Below are 20,120 nucleotides of genomic sequence, written 5' to 3' on the forward strand. Positions count from 1 at the left end.
TTTGCTACTAAACTTTTTTGCCTCAAGCTCAATTCTATGTCATTTTGTAATAACATATTCATTGCAAAGATGCTATACATGATTTACTAATTTGGTTAAAACTTCTGAGCAGGCAATAATGAGGATTTAAAATTCATTTCTACATCACAATAATTAAATCAAAAATTTTGATGCATGTGAAAACATTTTGCAGATGTATTATCTGACAGGTGGCCACTTTTGTGTAAGTGGTCTAGTAATTATTCAAAGCTATTAGTGCAGAATATATTTCTAAGCAATCATCTACTTTAACTATTTTAACAATGTAAATATTTGTTCATAGCGTAACTTGTTCCCAGTGAAAAATAAATTGCAATACATTTTGTCAAAATGAGGGAGGAGCTTGGTAAAAAAGAATGATTAAAATAGGCCATCAGTCTTCCCTCCATTAAAAGGATTTATATCTCACCATAGTATATTTTCCAAATAAATATTCATGCTACAGTTTTCATAGATTGCAGTAAAACTGAAATACAAGAGTTCTCCAAAACCACATGAATATGTATATATGTATATGTGTGTGTATATATATATATATTAAATAGTAACTGCAAAACCTTTGTCATAGTTTCATGTAATATGTTAAGCACTCTTTCCAGAAATGGAAAAGTGACATATGTGCAGATAATGGGAAGGAGAGGGCCTAAGGTCACTGCTCTCCGTCAGCAGCACTGCTGATGAGAGGAAAATGGACAACATCTTTAATCTGGAATTGAGCAAGACTGTTCTCTTTGCGTATCATTAAATGAGAAAATGCTTTCCATTCTTTTTGGCAGGTCTTTTATTAAAAATAGAATCATCAGGCTGTTAGTGTACCCTGTCTTTTATAGGACCATTCCAAAAAGAACTTTAGAAGAACAAATTATAGATAATCTGATATTTATCATGTTTTCAGTAAAAGTAGAAGAATAAATTAGGGAGAATCAAGATGGTGGAATAGGATAAGGACACGTTTAAACGAACAGAGAAACATTAGCCAAGGTGAAGCAGACAGGGCACATTCCAGGAAATAGGAGAGGACAGAACAACAGCAGGGGGGCACCTGGAAACTGAGAGACACAGGAAACCAGCGAAATCAATGGTATGATTATGCAGTGTCTGAAAATCCAGCGGCATTCAGCTAAAGCCAATCTGAACTCCACCAGCAGCCGGAACTCCACCAACACCCACATGGGAAGGGACTTTCACTGGGAGCTCAGGAGGTGAACCCAAAGAACTGTCCATCCTGCTGGTCTGTTTGATTTGACCAGGAGCAGAGACAGAGCAGCAGATCCCAGATGGGCAGTGTGAGAACAGGGTGGATTTCACAGCCCAGTCAACCCCCTAAAAGCCAAATTGGGTGCCATTTTCCTTAATGACGCAAAGGCAAGGGAAAGGACTGAGCATACTCTGAGCTGGGAGTGAACTCATCTCTGACTTCAGTGAACTGCAGCAACGTGGCATTCTACAGGTTCCACCCAAGACAGGTCTGGGTAGCCCTCAGACCTGATGGCCAGCAGATCAAGAACTCTAGTAGGGGCACGTCAAGCGCCATGTTGTACACTGTGGCAAAAGTTTAGGACTGCAGGGGACAACAGTGAATTGCGCAGGTGCTGAGCTCGTGAGCACTCACTAAATTCAGTGGATTACGCTGGTCCTTCCTGCAGGAAAATAATACTGACTGTGGCATCATACTGATCAAAATAGGCACCGTGTGGCACCCAGACCTAACATCTAACAAGTTCTGACAAGATCAGTGCCACCAACAAACTAGCTATATAGGACACCTGGTGTCTCCCTAATCCTGGGTCGTGCTCCAACTGGAAGTGGGAGAAAGGTTGCAGAGACAACAGTGCAACCTCAGCCCGATAATACAGGAGGTGGAGATTGGTGAGCCAGGAGTTGGGGCTATGGAGACCATGGTGGAAATCTCACATAAGAACCCAGACCTGGAACTCGCTAGAGGCAGTGGCACAATTGGCTGCAAGCAAAGAGTTGTGTACCAACTGCAGTAAGTAAAATCAAACTGTAGACCTGTGGGTGAAACAGCTTAGAAACCTGCCCCAAGGAGAAGACTCTGCTAACTAGAAGTACAACCATCAAGAGCAAAAGAAGACACAAAGGCAAAATGAATATTACGGAAGACTCCCCTGCAAAGGAGTAAAACGCTATGCCAACATCAGAGTTCACTGAGGAAGACATGAAGAAAATGGGGGACACAGAATTTAGAAAACTCATTACAAAGCTTCTTATCAACAACAAGAAGCACATACAAGAGTTGAAACAATTTAAGGAATAATTTACACAAGCAATTGCAGCAATAAAGCAAATCAAAGCTGATATATCAGAAATTAAGAACACAGTACAGCAAATTAAAAGTACAGTGGAGAGTCTCCAAAATAGAATGAAGCAAGCAGAAGGAAGAATCTAAATTGGAAGATATTTCCTGTCACCAGGAGGAAGCAAACAAAAAGCCGGAAATAGAGCTCGATCAGGGCAAAAAAAAGTGTTCAAGAATTGAAAGACACTATTAAGAGGCCAAATACAAGAGTTATGGGAGTGTCAGAAGGTGCAGAAAGAGAAACTGGTTTTACAGATATATTTAATGAAATAATAAGGGAAAATTTCCCTAATCTAGAGAAAGAATTGTGAAACAACATGCAGGAGGGAAATCCCAGGAGCCTATGGAACTACATCATAAAAATGATAATAATAAATAAATAACTGAAAACAGCCCCAAAAAAGAATAAATTAGAAGTTTCCCATTGCAATGTTATAATTATTTTTTTTAAGATTATTTTATTTTTATTACAAAGTCAGATATACTGAGAGAAAGAGAGACAGAGAGGAAGTGGAGCTGCCGGGATTAGAACCAGCAGCCATATGGGATCAAGGCGAGGACCTTAGCCACTAGGCCATGCTGCCGAGCCCACAATGTTATAATTATTATAGAAAATAATCTACTCACCTTTGGTGGCACTATATATAATTAAAGGGCTATACAAGGCTAAGAGCCTCAAATGTCATGCACAATACCTAAATGTCATTTTTCTAAAATTATTATTTATTATTTATTTCACAAGCATTGAATATTTTCATAAACCATAAATCATAAACATTAAACCCATCAAGCATCAAATATTAGCTAAATGATCAACTTTCATTTTAGCTTGTTTTGTAATAGCTTGTATCATTAGACATTCTAACGTTTTAAAAACTTTATGTCCACATTAAGTGATTCCTTCGAATATACATTCCTCATCTTTAACTGCATTGCTCAGTCAGCTCTGGCTTGCTTTTAGGCCAAGGAGAATAACAGTAGATATTTGGCTATAAAATTTGTCAAGCTCAAATGAGAACTTTGCTTCCAATTTAATTCAGAAATTCTGCAAGATGCTCCCCTAATACATGATAGCATACTGCTGCCAAATCACATTAGGATGAATTCTTTTCTAAGTCATGTGATGTTAAAAAACAAACTACTACAGCTTTGAACTTACTCCAATTTTTCCACACCTACATACACAAAAAAAACCTTAAGAGCTGTAGGAGAAGTGGAATAAATACAAATATTATCAATGGATGTAACAAGGGCACAAAAGTGCACCCAGTGCAAAGGCCTAATGGCTAAATCCTCACCTTGCATGCACCACAATAAGCATGGGCGCCAGTTGGTGTCCCGGCTGCTCCACTTCCCTTCCAATTCCCTGCGTGTGGCCTGGGAAAGCAGTCAAGGATGTCCTAAAGCCTTGGCACCCTGCACCCACATGAGACACCCAAAAGAAACTGTGGCTCCTGAATTCGGCTTGGGTCAGCTTCCAGGCCATGTGAACCAGCAGACAGATCTTTTTAAGATTTTTCTATCTCTCTTTATCTGTATAAATCTACCGTTTCAATAAAAATAAAATAGATCTTTTATAAAAAGTAACAAATTTGCAGATTATAGTTAGTGCAATTACAGATGAAGCTGCAGCTCAAACTGATAGTGTAGATAAGCCATGACAGCTTTTTCAATACTTGCCCTAAATCAAGAGGAGTGCTTTGGGCCCGGCAGTGTGGCCTAGTGGCTAAAATCCTTGCCTTGAATGCCCAGGATCCCATATGGCCACCGGTTCTAATCCTGGCAGCTCCACTTCCCATCCAGCTCCCTGCTTGTAGCCTGGGAAAGCAGTCAAGGATGGCCCAAAGATTTGGGACCCTGCACCCACGTGGGAGACCCAGAAGAGGTTCCTGGATCCTGGCTTTGGATTGGCACAACACCGGCCACTGCGCTCACTTAGGGAGTGAATCATCGGATGGAAGATCTTCCTCTTTGTCTCTCCTCCTCTTTATATATCTGACTTTGTCATAAAAATAAATAAAGCTGAAAAAAATAGAGGAGTGCTTAGATGAACAAAAATAGCTTACATAATCAAACTTTCCTGGCTTGGTCAATAAAATATATTGCTATAGAAGAAAATGTTTTCTTTACATAAAAACTATTTTCTTCCTCAATTATTTACTTGTGGTTTATATAATCTTAACAAGCATAGGTAGGTATGGCAGGTTGGCACTAACAAGAAATACAGCATAAAGGTGAATGAACAGGAAAATGTAACAACTGACAAACAGCATAAGGAGACTGAAAAATACAGAGCCAATTCAAAAATATTTAACAGAGCAAGAAGTGGTCAAATATCATGATCAAAAATAAAATTTAATAGGCCTTGAGAAAAATATAAGTTATGTGACAATTACCTGAGCCTTGTTTAAATAAGGAAAGAAAACATAAAAGCAATTCTGAAACATTTTGAATGCATAGAGACGAAAATGCCTTGATTTGTGAAAGGACTATCTAAAGTAGTTCTCATTCACCAAGAATTCCAGAAACCTAAGCTATTAATGCATGGTAATAAAGAAGAATAAATCCAAATATTAATACAGGATTTTGAAGTGCTATAAAACCTTAATGGACTAATGCAGTTACCTTTTTCAACATTCAACACTGAATAGCAACAATACTAAACTCACAGTTTGTTTTATAATCTGAAACCACACAGGAGTAAATGGAACAATTTGAGAAGCTGCCTTAATTCCCTGAGATCACAGGTGTTAGTGCATGGCACTAAATTAAATAGCAATTTACTACATGAGAAGGGAAGATCATATAAGTCAACAAAGCATATATTCTAAGTGAATTTTTTGAAAAGACAAAGAACATCAGTAAGTATAAGATTCTAGATGATCTTATTCAAAAGTGAATCACATTTGAAAATGTGAAATTTCTCAATGAAGATATCAGATAAAAACTACAAGACTTAAAATTTCCATTGTTTATAAAAAGATGCTCTACAAATGTATCAGATTATATTACGTTAAACTTGTTTATATCCAATTTTGTCTGTTAAACTTTCATGTAATAAATATTCTTGAAGGGGAAAATTCAGAAGTACAGAGGTACTGATCCCTTTTCAATTTATTTATAATTGAATCAAAATATAATTGAAGTATTTTGATACTGATAGTTTTATTATGGTAAGAATAATGTTATCTTTACAAGGAAAATAATTTAAGTTGGAAAAAGACTAGGTTATATTCTCTTATACTGTTTGGTGAAAATGGAAATAAAGTAAATAGAAAATTTTAAAAAGCTGATTTGGAAGCATTTAAAATACATATAAATATACACATAGATATATTTTTAATTCATTAATTCATTCAAAGGAAAAATCAAAATGACTAAAAGACTGTTTAACACAACATTATTTTTAGTAGAATGTAAGAAAAGGGAAATCTCAAAAGAGGTATATTGGTACAAAAGTTGAAATAGTCACATAATGGAATGTAGGTACTTTTATAAAATACTAATTATGTTCATTTTAAGAAAGAGTTCATAACAGGATGATTAACATAAAAGCCGTGATTCATGAGTCCACTTTTTGAAAGTTTTTTTCCAAGTACAATTTTTTAATAAAGGTAATTATAAAAGATGGAAACATTAGCTCAGAAAGGCCAATGACTTCTTTAATAAATCATGTTGACATAATAACACATCACTTTTAAATCCTATTACATACATAGAGCATGTGGAGAAAAGAAATTCTGCTTCATAATTAGAAAAATTCACAATAGAACTCGCCAAGAACAAAAACAAAAAAGCTATTTTGAAAATACAGTCCATGCTAAAGTAATATAAAACGGAGCCAGAGGTCCTCAAAAAGAAAACAATTTTCCTCCAAATATTTTCTCACTTTTTAAATGGTTTCTTGAAGTAAATGAGACTTTCAAATTCAAGGGTTGTTGAGCTGTTCTGACTTGGCTCTGTTAAGAGGCAAGGTGAATATTAAAAATGGCACAATCTTGGTTTGAATGCACTGCCCAGTAATACTGATTCAGTCCTGTAGATTTACCATGAAACGCACTCATTAACAAAACTTTAGTTATTTTGAGATTCACTACTGCTATAATCTCTTCAGTAGTTTATAATCTATCTCAAGCTGTCCTGCAAAGTCCGCAGAAATTATGTGTGACCACATATGTACAAGCTTTCTTACAGTAAAATCCTGAATTCTATTTTTACTCAGAATTCATTAGTTCAATGTTTGTTTACCTATTGCATAACACTTAAAGATTAAATACAGAAATAAAAGCATCATGAAAACCATGAGTGCACATGCAAAAGTGAAAGTTTCAAACTGATTTCTGTTTAGTTACACAAGTAATTCTCGTTTTTAATGAAAGCTACTTAATTAACAGACAAGCAGTAAACAAAAAGCATAAATCAACGGTCAACACAGCACGGGTCTCACACACTAATACAGGAGGTATTTGGAGGATCTCACACAACTGTTATCAGGTTCAGTTCAGATCTTCTTAGTACAGATACCAATAAAGACGCACACTCCAAGAAAATGGATTTTTAAATAATAATAATAAACTACTTTAAGGAGTATTATTTACCCTTTGGTATCTGTTTTTCAACACTGCTGCCCTTTGCTTTATCTTCCTCCTTAACATCTGCTTTCTTGTCCTCCGTCTCTTTTTTGTCTTCCTCTATTCTAGCTTTTTTCGCTCCTTTCTTATGATCGGCTACATTTCTACGACCTCCTTCCCCTTCATCCTCAGAATCGGAGAATTCTTCATCACAAGCTATCCGCTTGTCTGACGCTCGGATAGAAATTCTCTTATCTGGATCTTCTCCGTCTTCTTCGCCGCTGTCTTCATGGATAGCATTCTCTAGAATAGCCTGCATCTGGACACCAGGCGCGTGAGGTAACATGCGCAGATTCTCAAATAAACGCTGTTTTATCTTTTCCATATACTCCGGAGTATTCTGGTTAGTCATGTTGGAAGGGCTATTATGCAGCTTAAAGTCTGGCCCAAAATACTCAAAGTAATCATTATATGGCAACTTGCTGGGGATTTCACAGTCCAGAGCAACCGCAGTCTCATACGTCCAACAGCGAGCCACATTATGGATGGTGTATTCTCCTCCCCCAAGCATCAGTAATGGCAGGTTAAAAGTTTTAACAACTTCTACATATCTAGCATGACCTTTGACTGTTAAGTTCAAGCATCTTAGTCTGTCGCCAGATAATGAGTTGGCCCCACATTGCAATACTATAGCACTAGGTTGATATATCTCCATTACTTTTGAGATGATAGGTTTAAATATCTGGCCGTAAGACTCATCATCTATGCCATTTCTCATTGGAAAATTGACAGCATAGTATTTGCCTTTTCCAGCACCAATGTCCCTCAAGTCTCCAGTACCAGGAAAATACTCTCCGTATTTATGGAAGGACACTGTCATTACACAGTCTGTAGTATAAAAGGCTTCTTCCACACCGTCCCCATGATCAATATCTGTATCAATATATAAGACCCTCTGATGATATTTTAGCAATTCAAGTATGGCAAGCACAATGTCATTAACATAACAGAATCCTGATGCTTCTGACTTTTTGTCATGATGTAATCCTGCAGCCCAGTTAACAGCCATATCACTCTGTGTTTAACTTCACAGCCACCAGTTGAGACCTGACAAAACTCAAAGAGTCCATCAAACACGGGGCAATCTTCTCCAACATTAAATCTCTGCATCTGCTTACTATACTCCGACATGTTGTCTGGTCTTATGGACCGTAGAAACTTGACGTACTCATCACTGTGGTATTTTGTCTTTTCTTCAACTGTGGCTTTGTGGGGCCTATATATTTCCATTTTTCTGTATAAGCCATAATTTAACGGCAAGTTATGAGTCATGCGGAACCTATGAGGTTTCATGAGATGTCCCTGTCCATAATAGTAGTTTCCAATATCACCATCGTAGTAATAGCAGACTTTCTTCTTGCCGCCTCCTTGACTGTACACATGGATGCCCCGGCTATGGCTGCTGTTCGGCTCTGGCTACCGCAGAGCTGGGACAGGGTGGAGGGTGCCGGGCTGCGGGGAAGCACAGGTCCCAGGGGTTCCTGGAGGGCTCGGTACCGCCCAGCCGATGGGGCCGAGAGCGTGGAGCGCGGTGATGGTGGCGGCGCCAACTCGCTTGAAGGATGTTTAAAAAGTTTTTTCTGAAAATGTCCCTCAAAACATTAACACTACTTATATATGAATGATATTTTTCTTATCTTTTCCACAATTTCATGACATTTCAATAAGCACATATGTATTTACAAATAAAGAATAACATAATCATTGCCAAGATATTTGTTTTGATTGATCATATCATTCCATATGCACATTTTTAGTAATAAAGCTTAACAGAAAAACATCACAATATTGGTCAAACTTAATTTCATAAAATTACTGTCTATTTGATCCATAAACTTTTGGTGACTTCACTAAAAATGCCATCTCCAAGCCTCTTGGGTTTCTTTGACGTTTCCCTTTATCTCAAGATTAAGGTGGCAAGTTCCACCTTGTCTTCTAATCCTTTCATTTTAGCCAACTCCCCTACCACTCCGTAACCACTAGTGCTTGCTTCTATAGAAGTTTCCCCAAACATCTTCTTCTACAAAGGAATCACATTTTGCTCCTTGCCTCCCAGAACAGCAAACACAGCACCCTACTGCAACTTCCACTCTGCTTGGTGACCTGCTATCCCCCCAATCACATTGTGAGCTCCTGAAAACAGTAATCATGTTCAATTCATCTCTGAATTACTAGCACTTAACCCCATGCAAAAGAGGATATAAAATTAATAGTCATTGGGTGAATTAATTTGCTTAGATTTCTCTAATCTAATCTAATTCTTGGAATTAGGCACAGTAAAAGGTGGAACAAACCTAGGTATGTGGAAGCTAAAAAACATTACTTACTTATTAATCATTTAAATTATTAAATATGCATTCCTCACAAAATTTAAGTCAGAAATGAATCTGAAGAAAACAAATAAGCATTGTAAGATACAAAAACAAAAGACAAAAATTAATACCTATAAGTAACATTATATTTGCTTTGCTATTCTGTTTTTATTTTTAATTTACTGGGGGCCAGCACCATGTTTAAGCAGGATAAGCCCCCAACTCATATGACCTGGCTATCCCAAAGATATGAAATGAAACCTGCATATGAGAAAGTAATCTGCAACCCTATATTTACAGCAGCATAATCCACAATAACAAAGACATGGAAACAACCAGGAGGTCCACTGAAAGAGGAAAGGAAAAAGAAAGTATGGTACATATAATCCCATGGAATACTACTCAACAATTAAAAAGAATAAGATCTTACCATGTGCAACAAAATAGTTCCAACTGGAGACCATTATGGTTTGGTGAAATAAAACAATCCCAAAAGGACACATGTCATATGTTCTCTCTGATAGAAAGCAACATTCACGCAAAATACAAAACAAATAGTTATATGGGTAAAAACGTATATACATAATTTGTCATAATCAACTGTATAATGGAGACTAGCAAGGAACTGGAGAAAAGAGAACCTTTGTAATCTGAGGGAACATAAATTAGTACACATATTGTCAGGAATAGTATCCATTTCTCCGAAATCTAAAACTAGGGATAAGAATTTCGTTGTAATTAGAACTAAATTAAACCATTGTATACATTCGGGATAGACTTATTAAAGAAAAGGTAAATTTGTGGCATACATGATGGTGCAGGTAGTTAATACTCTGCCTATGGCACCAGAATCCCATGTGGTTGCCAGTTCATACACTGGTTGTTCCACTTTTGAATCAGCTCCCTACTGTGTGGCTTGGGAAATCAGAGGAAGATGACTCAAGTCTTTAAGCCCCTGTACTCATTTGGGAGACCTGGAAGAAATGCCTGACTCAGCCTCAGACTGGCCCACCTCTGGCCTTGGTGGCCATTTGGAGAGTGACCAGTGGATGGAAATGAACTCTCCCTGTCTTTTCCTCTTGTCTCTGTAATTCTGACTTTCAAGTAAAAATAAATCTTAAAAAAGTAAATTTTTAGAACATTTTTAGCTTCACAGTCAAATTGATACTTTCACATAATGTCTTACATTTGAAAAGCTTCCGTCTTTTTTGACAGCATCCATTAAGTGGTACATTTGTAAAATTGGCCAACCGACACTAACGCACCAATATAATTTTGCTTTTGGTGTTATACATTCTGTTGCTTTGGACAAATTTTGCGGAATGATATATATTGATCTTTAAATTATCATGTAGAGTATTTTAACTTCCCTAGGAATCCTCTGTGTTCGTTTTTTAAGGCTTATAAAACAATACTTTTAGAATAATCCTCATGATTTTATCTAATTATAAAATCAACTATTTTGGGGCTGCTGTGGTGGCATAACAGGATAATGCTTCGCATATAGTGCCAGCATCTCATGTGGGCATGGTTTGTGTCTCGGCTGCTCCATTATCAATCCAACTTATGGATTGCTTATAGCCTGAGAAAGCAGTGGAGGGTGGTACAAGTTCTTGGAAACCTACACCCATTTGGGAGACCATGAAAGAATACATTATGTTCTTCTAGAATATTAAAGGTATGAACAGTAAAAATTAACAGCATTAATTTTAAGAGCTAGACATTCTTAAGCATTTTGTTTAATTTTCCTTGCTATAGATGCATGCTCTCTAATTATAAAGTGTGTTAATCATTGAAACCACGAAAGTAGAAAAATCTGTAAGGATAACATTTTATTAATTATCCTAATTCCCTTAAGAGATCACTGTTACTTTATAATTCTAAACAGCCCTTTCTTCTGTATAATTTTACTTATTCAAGGTTACATTAGATAAATATATTTGCATTGTGATTTTATTGCTTAGTACATAGTAAAAGAATTTCCTCATGTTGAGAAATATAATTTGGGGGCTGCCATTATTAAACCACATTTGCAGCACCAACATCGCATATGGACTCTCAGTTTATGTTCTGTTTGCTTCATTTATGATGCAGCACCCTGCTAATGCACCTAGCAAAGCAGTGGAGGTTGGATAAGGACTTGAGACCTTGAATCCTTTTGGGAGACCTGATCCGGCACCAACCATTGCAGTGATTTGTAAAGTGAAACAACAAATGGGAAACTGCCTTCTGCCCTCTGCTTTGCTCTCTGCCTCTCTTTCCCTCTCTTAGTAACTGCTTTAAAATAAATAAATATTTAAAAAGTAACAATAAATAAAAAATCAACAAGATTTTAATGCTGTTCCAGATGTCTATACTGTGGAAGTATCGGCTATTCTTAATCTTTCGTTTGACAGATAGCTTGTCATTTGAAACATAAATATTATCAATACTATTTCTTTATATACATTTATGCAGTTTTAATGCATATTGGATAATTTCCATAACGTTGATTTTCCCAAGAGGAATTAGAGGTCAGATGTTATGAACTCCATTTGGGTTAATTCATGCCACTGAACTTTTGTCACCAACTTAAAAAGTTTATTTCACTGTTTCCTTAGGAATCAGAAACATATTTTCCTTTTTATCTATTGTTATTTTCCATGATATGGTTTTGTAGGTAAAGGAATTCTCACTTTCCCTTTCCTTTCCTCCTTTACCATTCGCCACTGTCCCCTCCCCCACTATTTCCCCCCGTATTGTTTACAATGGTATAGTGCTTCAACAACAGTCACAATTCCAACATTCTATCATTTAAGTGTTATCATGGCATCGTAGGTATAGGCAATGGAAAACAATCCAGTATATCATCAAGGTATATTTAAGTTTCATTGGGAATCTTCCTTTTGTTTGGGAGTAAAATAGCATATTCTTTCAGAAACAATCACAACCCCATCATTCTTCTATTTAAGTGTATCATGATATTGTAGAATGGTGGAAAGTCCAGTATCTTATTGTCAAGATATACGTAACAGTTTCATTGGAGTAAAGGAGACTAGCAGTGAAGATACGTTGCAATTTGCATCTCTACTCCCAAATAAAAGATATTTCACTATATCGCATCTTTTCATTTACTTCCCTTCCACCTGCAGTTTAATCAAAAGGGATGAACAACATTGGTTAAATCAGAACAACAGAACTGCTTCTTTTTATCAATCTTCCCACCCAAAGAATAACTTACATTGACTTCAAAAGGATCTTTTGATTTATATCAGTTCTGTGGGGGTAGACAGCAAGACAAGGAGTGGCTCATTAAGAGTAAGAAGTTTGGTTTTTTTTCTTTTTTTATTATTATTTTCTTTCACGACATAGTTCCATAGGCTCTGGGATTCCCCCTACCCCTCAAAAAAGCCCTCCCCCCATATTAAATTCCTCCATATTATTACAGCTGTACAGCTCATAACCAGTCATAATTCCATCATTACGGGCATGGACCTTGCAGAGAGTCCAGCATCTTATTGTCCAGATAAATTCAACAGTTTCATTGGAAGACCATCCCTGGTCTGAAAGTAGAGTTGGCAGAATATCATCCTCTCCAATGAAAAGCCACAACACAAATTCAATAACAGTAAGAAACACTGAAATTTACAACATCATGAAGTTAACTGACATGGCACTGTGTGACCAATGTGTTAGAAAATACAAGTTCTCAACCACATCCTATAACTACTTCTTTGACATCTCAATTTTAGCTTATACATAATCGACTGCTATAAAACTTAAAATGCTTATAGGGAACTATTCAGGTGTCTTGTGTCTTTTTTCTTCATATTTATATTTAGCAGCTTATAGTATTCAAGCACTATTTTACTAAACTTCGCAAATTTTAGAATAGTCCAAACAGGTTTATAACTCAAACATGCCATATGTTAACAATTGAGGAGCAGAACAGTTTTAAGAGGGGTGTGCAGAGAAATTTTCAATACCTTAGTGAGGAGTAACTAATCTGTGTGCCCTATCTAGTAAGGTATATGGGAGTCCAAGCTGACTTTTTCCTGTCTGCTCTAAGCTTTCCTTATTGGTCTCTCTTTGTCAATCTGTTCTATTTTGGGGGGTGGGAGGGCCTTCCGGAGCAACCAGGATGGCCATTGCAAGAGAGAGTGGAGTGCCAAAGTTGGAACTAAGTAAGGACCAGAGAAAGTTCGTCTCCTGAGTCCCGAAGGAAGTTTACTGTTCTGTTTCTGAGGACCTCTTGGGGCTCCTGACTGTTGTTCCAATGTCATTTAACCCTGTCAGGAGGATTCTGGGCTTCTTCCATCCCGTGTGGGAGATCCAATAGGGAATGGTTGACCTCAGAATTCTTGACCTTCAAGTGCACTCCAATTCCCTGAGATCTCCTTGGCAGTTGGGATATAGTCCTTGGTGCCCGTACTGATAATTCTTGGTGAGATACCAGGAGTCTCTGGGTTAGGATACAAGTCTTCTCCTGTCCTCCTGTTCCACTCTGTGGTCTCCTACTGCTCTGTGCATATGACCTCCTGTTAAGAGGTTGTCTGATGGAGTCCATGCAGTAGGTGTGAATAACACGAAGGTGTGAAGAGAACAGCTCCCTGACTGGCAGGGCCCGGGGAGCTACCAGCTGCTTAGCAGGGCTAAGTGGATTCATCTCTGACCACCTTGACGCAGTTTTCACTCCCCTTCGCATGGGCACTCAACCACCCCACTAAGAATTTTGTAATCTATTGAGGCATTGTCTGCCCCTGTGAGATGGCTTTTACAACTAATGTGAGCTTAAGAGTTAATGTTACTGAGGATGTCCTGGTGAGTGGGCCTTTAACTACACACAGGAGTATAATTAAGTCTGTGCTGTTTACCCATTGCCATAAAATCTGGCCCAGATATTTAGCGTGCTTTCTGGGGAATGGCTTGATAAGAGGAACCCTAAAAGTAATCCTGTTTCTGTGACCCTAAAGGTCATTCTGCTATGACAAAGAATATAGTTACTGTGACCCTAAAGGCCATCCTGCTATGACGAAGAATATAGCTACTGTAACCCTGAAGCCTATCCTGCTAAGGCAAAAAATATAGTTACTGTGGTCTTAAAGGTTAGCCTGTCCTTGCAATTCTTTAGAATATAGAAAATGTAGTTGTTTTAGTTGTTTTCATAAATTTTTAGCTAGAGGAAATACAGGGTGATTTCACTAACATCATAAAGATATATTTTTGATTATTGTTTGATCACTTATGAAGTTGTAGAGCCTGCAGTTGTAGAGGAATGTAATGTTTATAACTTTTTGTCTTAGATCTTCATGTTTTTTCTCTCTTGATGTATTTCTCCCATTTAGTGATAGATAAGTTGAATAAGAATTGTATTAGGAGTGTATTACTGCATAAGATGTGTTGTCTACTGAGAAACTCTTGGTTGCAACGATGGAATGGATAATGCCTTGTCTAATACTGAAACAATTTGTAGAATTGTCTTTGGAAACGCTCACTCATCCATTGTAGAGTTGAAACTTAAATAGAGTAACTTAGCTCATTGCTAACTGCAATTCTTTCCGCCGTTTTTACCCTTGCTTTACTTGTTTGGTTAACAAACTGTGTGAGCTTACAGACCTATGGCCAACTAATGTCAATAACCCCGATCCCCACAGACCAAGGCCCAGTCCTTTTAACTCATACATAATTCAAGGTAGGGGTCTGGTTGATACAGATGGCGCCTAGGTTATAGCCCAGACCTGAGGAGAGTAGATGAAGACTGGCAAGCCAAGATAAGCAAGGAATATGGAATCCTTCCTCAATCATTTCTCAAAAAGTTGTACATTGTGCCCCCCGAAGCTATGTCAATATGCCCCTAAGAAAAAACTTTGTACTGCTTCTGTATAAATAAAGCGGACAGCTTTCTCGCTTAGTCCACTATGATCAAGGAATCCTGGTGGTCAGTCTCCTTTCTTTCTCTCTTCGCGCCTCATCCACGCACCCTTCTCGAGCTCCGAACTCTCGGCTGGAGCTGGTCTCCGGCAAGTGGCGCCCAACGTGAGTGACTCGACGAAGGTAGTTCTTTTCTTCCTCTTTGCGGCGTGGATAGGACTTCACCCAGGGTGCTGCAGACCCCCTGACAGAAGGTCAGGTTAGGAGGGGTGAATAGTCAGAACTTATATTGAGAAGTTGCGTACCCTCTGTGCTGTAAAAATGGGCCAGAGTGATTCTAGTGAAAGAAGTCTATATGCTGATATTATTAAACATACCTTACAGAAGAAGTGCATTAAAGTTAGCAAGAAGCAACTATTAGAATTTTTACAATTTGTACAAAAAGTTAGCCCGTGGTTTATTGAGCAGGGCACTTTAGACTTACACACATGGGATCAGGTAGGGAATGATATGAAAAGGTGGTATAGGAGTAATGGAAGAGTGGGCATGCCATCCTCTGCATATGCCATCTGGAATGTTTTACGGCAGGCACTAGATGTGGGACCTTCAGCCCTGACGAGAGAACATACTCCCCTTCGTAATCTTGAGAAGGGAGGCTTAGGCCTTAGTTATGGCTCAAGAGAAAGTGTCTGTCCTGAAGATAATGTAAAATATTGTAAAACTGATCAGGAAGGTTTAACAGATGAGGAAGATTTTTTTAAACCAGAAATATTTGAACCAGGTGTTAGAGATTGTGAAAAGGGGCAAATGGCTGAATTACATGATAAAAGGTCTCCTGCTGTTAATGATAAGCCTTCAAGGTATTCGGCTAAGCATTGTGAGCCTTTTCCAGCTAGACCAGACCCAGCAAAGATTGGTTTTAAAGGAGCAATGCAGCAGGCACATAAGGAAGCCGATTTTTTCTGTTTTCCTACTTACGAACGGGATGAACTTGAATGGGAACCATTGCCTTATAAGCTTATTAAAGAACTAAAGCATGCTGTCTCAGACTACGGGCCAAACTCCCCGTACACTATGGCAATGATGGAGAGCCTAGGAGCAAAGTGGATGACTCCTTACGATTGGTTTCAGACTGCCAAGGCTTGCCTCACAGGAGGAGACTTTCTTGTGTGGAAAGTGGAATATGAGGAATTAGCTAAGGCAAAAGTAAAGTCTCAGGGATCTGTGAGGCATGGCAAGTCTCTGACCTTAGACATGCTTTTAGGACATGGCACTCATCTTGGCGTTTCAGAACAACTTAATCTGCCTAAGGAAACATTGCAGCTTGTCTCTTCTATGGCAATAGGAGCATGGAAACGCCTGCTGTCTCCAGTTCAAAAGTCTTCAGGTTTTTTAAATATTAAGCAGAAGCCTGAGGAGCCTTTTGAAGAGTTTGTAGCTAGACTCACCGAGGCAGTGAGCCAGACAGTAATTAACAGTACAGCTACAGATCTTATAGTTAAACAGTTAGCTTTTGAAAATGCTACTCCAACTTGCCAAACCTTAATTCAGCCAGTGAGAAGGAAAAGAAAGTTGTCAGACTATGTTCGAGCTTGTGCCGAGGTAACTCCATCTTACATTCAAGGGTTAACTATTGCTGCAGCTCTTCAAGGTCAAACTGCGATTCAGATTTTAAAGAACATAAGAGGCAATCAAAGACGTAAAAAAAGAAACAATTGCTATTCTTATGGTGGAGTAGGGCATTTTAGCCACAGTTGTCCTGCCAGAAACTCATCTCAAGATTTCGAACAGGAAGAAGCTTATAAGGACACTGCTAGACCCAATTTAAATATTCCTCACACTGTCTGTCCACGGTGTGAGAAGGGATTTCATTGGCAGAAAGCTTGTCAGTCTAAATTCCACAAGAATGGAACAGTTCTATTGCCTCGCAGTCGATCTAAATTGAGTAATCAGTCTGTACAGGATCAGAAGCAGGGAAACCGGAGGGCCCCGTCCTGGGCTCCCCAAGTAATGGGGTTATGTATGGATATTGTCTCTGAAAGGTACAAAACTAAAATGTTGAGTGCTGCCTTAAGCAATGGGTTAAAACAAAATAGATTTAAGCAAAATAGATTTAAATGTCATAATTGTGGCAAATTGGGACATACGTGGAAGGATTGTAGGAAATCAAACGCCCAGAAGTCTGGTGAACAACTTGTGGGTTATCTAAAGGCCTGTGGTAGCAGGGGGCGTTTCAGGCATCCTGCTCACCTTGCAGGGTTTCAAGCCACTGTTATTCAGAAGCAAATGAATGCTAAAAGTTTTAATTGTGGGAAACCCAGCCACCTTCCAAAACAATGCCGAACAGCATCTCCTTTAGCTCAAAAATGTGTCACAAATACTGCTAAGGATCAATGCCTTAAGATAAGTCCTAAATGTCATAGAGGTATACATTGGGCAAAAGTATGTAAATGTAAATCTAAAATTGATCATGATGGCCAGTGCCTGTGGTCAGGAAACTCCTGGCGGGGCCAGTCTCAGGCCTTGAACAATCAGAGGTTTAAAAGACAGCAATATCTTACCCAAGCTGTGCCTATAGAAGAGTAACAGACTTAAAACCTGATATTAATTGTGAAAATGATAATTAAAAGTTTGCATTTTCCTTTGCAATTAATTATACTACCTACTGTTCATACCCCAACTGGATGCTTGTGACAATAAGGGTCTTCAGAGTGGCTATATCTCCTTTCCATGTATAAAAAGAAGTTATTACTCCTTATTGTGTCTTAAGCTCCACCTTAATTACAAAGAGATGTCATAAGAATACGGAGCTTTTTTGACAAAGATGTAAATAATTATTCCTTATAGCTCTAAACAGCTTACCTTTTTTTAATATCTGAGGTTGACATAAGACAAATAGCACTCTAAACCCTCGTAGATACAATTTCAAACCAGTTAGCAAAAAATCCCATTTTACATTTTGTTAAAAGTCATTTGGTTATATTTCAAAAGATTTGTTCCTTAACTCCTTTGTTTTTAACCCTTTTTGTTTCCTCAGACTGTTTCTTTAGTCTTTATGGATGGTCATCTAACAAAACAGCTTCTTTAATCATTGATTTTGAAAATGTCCTTACGGGCCAATGGAAAGGACACGGTTTCCTCTTAACATTTGGAGGAGGAGAATGCTTTCATTTTCCCACAGGGCTTGGACTTGCTGACTTGGATTCCAGATCTTATCCAATTTACATTTCCACCCCCCTGCCGTTTCGCAGCAGCAAGCATCTTCTATAGAAGTTCCTCCTGCCCAGCAACTTCAGGGTTAAATTCTCTTCTCTCCAGCAGGTACAATAACTCCTCTGACCCCCTCCCGTTCCTCTTTGTTAGGATACTCATCCCACAGGTGCAGTTTCTCCAGGATGCTTTACCTTTTTTTTCCTTTGTCAAGCCTCACACACGCAACCTTTTTTAGCACAAAGCAGGAGGGTAGGAGATAAACTAACTGGGCCCACAGAAAAATATCTAGCATCTTGTCCTTTATAAATAATGTTTGTACAAAATTAACATCTCTTTTAACTCTATTGAATTTTTATCTTGAATTTTTGAATCTTACAAATATAACTCTTAAGGTATTGTTTAAGGCATTGCTTTAAAAGTGTAACATTTACACCAAATATAAACTGGTATAAAAGTAACATTTAATTCACTGTTAAAAATTTTTCCAGGTATGGGATGCATCCATGTACTTTTATCTGCTAGTCTTTAATTTAGATATATAGTATTTAAAATATGATTTCCAACATTTTCTAAAACATTCATCATCGATTCATGGAATTAAAATCTGATCCTGTTATAACAACAAAATTTTAAAACCAAATATTATAATATCTCCTCTTAATTGTTTTTATCTAATTAATGATTAAATTTTTCTGGTTAGCTCCAGTGAACTCCAGAAGTGACTTTGCTGAAGTGTCTCAGAATATAAAATTCTATATTAAAGTGATCTTTGTGTTCACATTGCTTAAGATTGATAAAAGTTATGTACTTATTTTATAGGTATTTAAAGTGATCACTTAATGTCAATAATTACATCTCATCTATATTGTGATATATAAAGAGATTCTATTTCAACCAGATGTTATAAATCTTGATATCCTTGATATGCATTTTAAAAACTCAAAAGTTTCATTTTGCAGATACAACAAATGAGTAGGCTTTTGGATTATATTAAAAATACTGCCAGATGCTACGTAGAGCAGAATTTTGTCATATCAAAATACTACTAATTTTTTTTTACAGACGTCTAATTCAAATTTGTGTGTTTTCCAATGTTCCAGGACAAGTAGTGCTTAATAATAGAATGCAGGCCAAAAAGCCAAAAAAGGATAAATGTTTACAGTTTTGTATATATGTCCAGGCTATTAACTGCATGTCTCTTGGGCTAATTTATATTGTTGGGATAACTGAAACCAATGTCTTCAATAATGACCATTTTTTTTTTCTCTCAGGGTTTCTATTCAGACTAAATTATCATTGTTGACTCTTCACTTACTGATTTTGAATGGGTACTGCTATCACCAAGCTTGGTTTATAAAGGCGCCTTAGTAAATCCTAAATTTGTCTGACATGATCTCTCATGCACTTTGTACCATTTTGGAGGCCTCAGTCAGAGGATAGTAGCCGTCCTGGGTTCTGGAGCCTGGCTTGGTAGTCTGGGGAGGCCACCGTGATGATTAACACGGCCCCACTGCCAGTCCTGGCTTCCTAGCTCGCAGGATTTGCACTGACCTCTGCCTATATACAGATATCTTATCATCTATAATTGCTTGTTTTGAGTACTCATTTGGACTCAGGAGAGCTTGATGCAACACAACTTCTTGAGTCAGGGTCCTTACAAGATGTCTTTATGACCCATTAGCTTTTAAAATTGAGTGAGTGTGGTGGTCACCTATGTCTGTCTTGCTGTATGTCTTTCTGTTAAAATTGTTTGAA

General features: G+C 37.7%; 2 protein-coding genes across 2 annotated transcripts in view; both read right to left on the bottom strand.

The window, feature by feature from the left end:
- Positions 1–20,120, bottom strand: part of LOC101530015 (FUN14 domain-containing protein 1-like) — a 338,383-nt gene that overhangs the window by 251,554 nt on the left and 66,709 nt on the right. The gene's annotated exons all lie outside the window — the stretch shown is intronic.
- On the bottom strand, positions 6,191–8,362 carry LOC131479529 (histone deacetylase 2-like). Its single transcript, XM_058660632.1, is given in 2 exon segments — positions 6,191–8,010; positions 8,013–8,362. Coding segments are annotated over 2 exon segments (1,332 nt in total). The 5' UTR covers positions 8,284–8,362; the 3' UTR covers positions 6,191–6,949.

Source organism: Ochotona princeps, chromosome 1 (assembly GCF_030435755.1).
Source record: "Ochotona princeps isolate mOchPri1 chromosome 1, mOchPri1.hap1, whole genome shotgun sequence".
NCBI lineage: Eukaryota > Metazoa > Chordata > Mammalia > Lagomorpha > Ochotonidae > Ochotona > Ochotona princeps.